Here is a 5,465-nt window from a genome sequence, read left to right as displayed (position 1 = left end):
GGCAGTGACCAACTGGTGCCTGTGCCACCTTCAGCACCCCGAACCTCTCAGCCTCAGTAACTGAGGCACAGACTTGGCAGCGGTGTGGGAAGAAAGCTTGTGAGAAAAATGCCTGTTACCACTGTATTCTTTATTCACAACTTACCTTTATCCACCCCCCAGGTGGTTATTGCAGGGAAATTTCATTTCAATCATTATCTCACCAAACCCACCCTTTGAAACTGAGGAGCTGTGTGAGCACAGCAACCCCTCTCCCTTCAATCCATTGGTATTAATAAAACCCTGCTTGCAGCTTAAGGCTCTGGTGCTTAAACACATCTCTCTAATATCAGAAACGCTGGTTTTGAAAGGTTGGTTTTTGTTTTGTTTTCTTTAATTTGAATGAATACCATGAACTAATTGCAGTGCACTGCACCGTTATTAGGAGGAGGAGGAGGAGGAGGAGGAGGAGGAGGCTGGAACTTCAGCAAGTCACATGAAGAGCCCAGTGGCATTTGTTCATTGCAAGGTCACCTGAGCAGGCACACAGACCATAGAGGGCTCTTTAAATAAGAAACCTGTACTGGGAAGCAGAGCAGTTTCCGCAGTGTGCAGATGCTTCTGCCCATCAGCTCAAGGGCTGTGCCAACCACACAGCTCCCCACAGGCTCCCTGATCCTCCAGGCCCCTGGAGGTCTGGTTTGCTGGAGCCTCAGGACTGACCCACTCCAGCAAAGATTCTCCCTCAAGCTACAGAAACCACGAGCTCAACACAGCAAGAAGGCTTTAAGCCACACAGGAGTTTTCTCTGCCTTCTCTGAGCAATGAAAAGGAAGCCAAGGATTTGCTAAGCAATGTACGACCTTAACTGAGTACTCCAGAAATCAATGAATACATGGAACAAAACAAAACTAGACTTGATCTAATTACAATAAAAATGTCACTGATTATACTGACATGTTTTCATATAAAAATACTTACAGATTTGATGAAAACATCAATGTATTTCTGACTGATATTTACCTTCAGTACATTTTCTTATTCCAGAAAAAAACCCCTTATTCACCATTAACTTGGATTATTCAAGAAGTATTGACATGCAAAAGTTCAGCACACCCAACTATTTTTGAGTAATTCACTTAGAAAAGTGACAAGATTTATAATTTATCCCTTATGTGAAATATACCAAGCACAACAAAATTAGCAGAGAATGTAAATAATGGGATGTTTGGTAAAATCAATGGAACTGCAAAGACCTACTTTATTACAAGAGAAGTCCATTCAGTATAGTCACAAATAAATGCAATGTACTGGATTTTTCAGCTTCTCAGATTTTTACCTATTTCAGTCTTCTTATATCTGTCTTTTCATTAATTGTACATTCTGTGACAGAAATAAAGATCTATCCCCTACATAAAATTTTATGCAACAAAAGAAAGTTCCATGCTTTCCAACAGGGATTTACAGGAGGCTGTGTTTCACAAAGCTTTGTCAAATTATTTGAATGTCTGAAATTTAGCACATGAGCCAGTTTATCCACACTGGACCACTATTGGTATTTCCACTGAGAACTGGAACAGCAGCACAGCTGCCAGTTAGCTAATCTGAAATTTCTGGGAAGCCACTGTCAGCCCTGCAGAGGCTGTCACCCACCACCCTGATCCATAACTGCTGGAGGCTCTGAGCTCCAGCTCTGCCACCTTCCCAGCGCTGACAGGCATCAGCCCTACTGCAGCAGCTCTCTGCCAAGAGATTCATCTTCAGTTCATTTTTCAGTCTGATAAAGCTGTGCCTCTCCCAAGTGTGACACCAGCTGCTCTGTCCCCGTGTGCCCCGTGACAGCCCTGCTGCTCCCAACGCCCGCGGAGCCCCGGGCCAGGAGTGCCCAAAGCTGCCACCCCCAGGGGACCCCCGGCCCCTGCCAGCTGAGCCCCTTCCCTGGGACAGGGACCTTCCCCAGCCTGGCACTCACTGCTCTGGCCTTTATTCTCTGCATGTGTTTAGCAAGTTTTGAGCAGAAGAAAATCCGGCACAGGGTCACCCTCCCACCATTCCTGGCAGAACAAACACGACCCACTGAACCGCAGCGCCCACCCCGCTCCCCACAAACCCCAGACCTAAAACCAGCTGCTCCTACACCACCTTTGGTGTATGTGACCATAAATGACAAATCCTGATATTAAACTTTGTGTCTGGGATGATGCAAAATAATCCATATTGATCTTTCAATGTGGATTATTACTTTTTAAAACTAAGCCGCTCCACTAGAGACACCTCATTATTGCGCTGGTTTCTTATTTCTCACGTGGAGTTTGCACCTGTGCTGCTGTGAGCTGCTGACAGTGCAGTCTCAGACCTCTGCCAGTCCTATCACAGCCAAGCTGAGTAACTATGGGCAGCAAAATCTGCTTTAGTTTTGCAGGAGCCAAGCCAAGGAAACCCTTACAGAGGAAGTGATGCCAAAACTGGTAAAAAAGGGGATGTGAGAGCAGCAGGGATAAAGGTTAGCCAAACTGTAACTACTGGGGCTTCTCCCTTTCTAAAGCAAATAGCATTATACAAATATATATATATATATGATAAACATTTATATTTCAGAGAGGTAACAATATAACGACAAAGCTACCATCTGCTGCCAAGTCTGTGCCTTACAAGGGATGGAAAAAAGCCCACAGAAGTTACAGAACTTTGCAATCAAACAGAACTAACAAGGAAACACAGAGACATGACATCGTACAAGGCAAACCACACTGGAGATAAGCCCAGAACTTTACCCTAAATGGACACACCACATGTGGAACTCCTGCTCACACAGTCTCACACACACACACTGAGCAGAGGAGCTGGAGATCTGCCAGTTCAAATCACACGTGGGAAAAACCATTTCCATCAATCTTTGATTCCTCAGCAGTGCCAGGAACTGTCAGTGAGGACTGAGGGCATTCAGCACCAAAAAGCAGACTCTACCAAGTCAGAAGGTTAAGGACCCTCTCTCCTCTCTAGGTTTTTGGGCTTTGGTTCCAAGCCACTGCTGCTACAGTCTAACAGTGAAGGTATAAAACTCCTCTAGCACACAGCATTTCCCCCGTGACTGTAACACAAAACAACACTGAATAATTGCTCTTCCTTTGGGTTCTGCCTTTTCCACCCTAAGCAGATTCAGCTCTAAAAGGTTCTTAAGGGTTACAAGCAGCCTATGGTGAAGTACCCATCAAACACTTCTGTAAATCCATTTTGTATCTTTGCAGTCAGCACTTCAAGAGTGGGTAATTTAACCAAACAATAAGGAGATGGTTTTGGTTACACTATTTCCATGGAAAATAACATTGGTACTAGGTGTCTTGTTTTCCCTTCCCCTTCATTGAATCAATATGTTGACAGAACTTTTTTCCCCTGGAAGGCCCAGCTTTAATAAATAATGGATTTTAGTAAATAATGGATTAGAAGAAAAGAAAAAGTGAAGTATTAATTATGACAAGAAATGGAAAAATACAAGGGTGGTTGGGGAATACTGCAAGAAACACAGTGCCTAGAAAATAATGCTGTATGTGAAACAGGAAACCACAATAGTTCTTGAACTGGGAACTTTGCAAAATACAGGGTTCTTCACAGAAACACAAACAGCACATGCTCTAACTGGGATTCCTGTTTAACTTCTGTAAGAGCCTTTTTATCCACCATAATGCCATCAAATCAAATCAATGTACCTCACGCTAAATAAAATTATTTCAATACTATGAACTACTGTGATTATTCTTAAACACAAAACAAAAACTGTATTTTGTTATGGATTAGTCTTCTATGCTGTTTCCCAAATTAAGACCACAGATGATTATCCCTTTTTCCTGTATTACAGAAAAGTGATGGCTGAAGGCAGTTCAGGAAAATGCAGAGCTCCTTGCAGCTCCCTTGCCCACATCAGGGGATCTGTGCTGTAGGACCCCCACAGGGTCTCCAGTGTGTGGGATCATCTGGATGCAGCTCTGACCTGTGACTGACTCAAAACACGGAGCTCTGTCCTGCTGCTTTTACCTACCAGCACTTTCTGACCATCTGCAGAGTGCAGTTTCAACATCAGTGACTGAGGTTTGTCCCACTAAGGCTCAGTAAAGCTGATTTCTTGTTTTTATGATGAGCAAGAGAAAAAAAATCCACTGATTCCTCTCCTCCAGTTTCATCTTAGCTGGGCTTCTGGCCAGAGTTACTTAAAAAAATGAAGAAATAGAAACCTTTCCAGGTTGTTATATGCCTCCAGGCTGGGGTCTGTGTGTGTGGCTTCTCCTTGTCTGAACTGTGTCCCAGGTGCTGTCTGTGGCTGCCAGACAGCACCAGAGGTCTCCAGCCAGGCTCCTCTGAGCCACCACTGCCACTGAGCAGCATACTGGGGGAGGAGGAAACTTCTGCCCTGGGAAGGAGGGAGATGTCACTGATTCACCCCCAAAGGGTTGTTTTTCCTGTACAAGCCGGTAGTGATCACTTGGACAAGCAGCAGACGTGTTGGCACAGTGCACAGCCCTGGCACAACCACACCAGCCCTTCTGCTGTGCAGGAAAGGCAGCCCCACACATCATTTTACACACACCTGAACACCCCTCGTGTGCTAATGCAAACTTGTGCTCTGGCTGCTGTCACCTCGCCTCAGGCCAGCGAGGCTGGGAGCCAGCTCTGGAGATCCCTTCCACAAACCTGAACCCTTGCCAAGCTCATCACCAGCTCGCACTGCCAGACACTGCCAGGCTCTGAAATGCAAGGTGATTCTGGACCACCAAAGCTAGTTAAGGAAAAAAGACCTCTGACAACCATTTTAAACAAAAGACTGTCTGCACACTGATATTCTGCTCATTTTACATACATGCTCCGCTGTGAAATCAGCATGTACACATGCCACAGAATAAACACTCTCAGTAGAAAAACACCATAGTAGTAAAAACATAATCATCATCAGGGTGGAAACAGCTCATGGGTCAAAAATCCCAAACAGAAGAAATTCACCTTTGGTTGAACTACACTGATGAAAAAAAGCAATTTACCGTGAAATGTTCCTGTGATTTATAGTTCTCATCCAGGTAAACTCGAGCTCTGTTGTAGTCTTTCATTGCATCACTTGATAACAGTTCTCTGAAAGAGAAAGCAAAGGCTGAACAGGCGAAGGGAGACACAAAGGCAGCGCTCAGTGCTGCGCCATCCCCGGCATTCCCAGAGGAACCCGGGCCCTCCCCTCCCCTCCCCTCCCCTGCGGGATTTCAGGGCCGGGTGTCCCCGACACGGCCGCCTGTCCCCATCAGCTGCAGCTTCAGTGTGGATGGCGACTGTCCCTGTGCTGCTGGCACTGCTGGGCACCCCAGAGCTCCGGAACTGGGACTGGCACCCCCAGAGCTCCGGAACTGGGATTGACACCCCCGGAACTGGGACTGACACCCAGTTCTCTGACACCCCCAGAGCTCCGGAACTGGGACTGACACCCCCGGAACTGGGACTGACACCCA

At 45.9% G+C, this 5,465-nt stretch overlaps 1 protein-coding gene across 4 annotated transcripts in view; it reads right to left on the bottom strand.

Annotated features, from left to right (window-relative positions):
- INPP5A (inositol polyphosphate-5-phosphatase A) overlaps positions 1–5,465 on the bottom strand; it is a 142,587-nt gene that overhangs the window by 124,606 nt on the left and 12,516 nt on the right. For all 4 annotated transcript variants that reach the window (XR_004498068.1, XM_033515462.1, XM_033515463.1 and 1 more), the window contains exon 4: positions 5,010–5,097. Coding sequence is in view for 3 of the 4 variants with exons in the window: in XM_033515462.1 (XP_033371353.1) it covers positions 5,010–5,097 (88 nt within the window). In the remaining variant the exon portion in view is untranslated. The remainder of the gene's footprint in view (positions 1–5,009; positions 5,098–5,465) is intronic.

The sequence above is a fragment of the Parus major genome, chromosome 6 (genome assembly GCF_001522545.3).
Source record: "Parus major isolate Abel chromosome 6, Parus_major1.1, whole genome shotgun sequence".
Taxonomy (NCBI): Eukaryota; Metazoa; Chordata; class Aves; order Passeriformes; family Paridae; genus Parus; species Parus major.
Note: the sequence above shows the minus strand (reverse complement) of the source record. Positions and strands in the feature narration are given on the sequence as shown.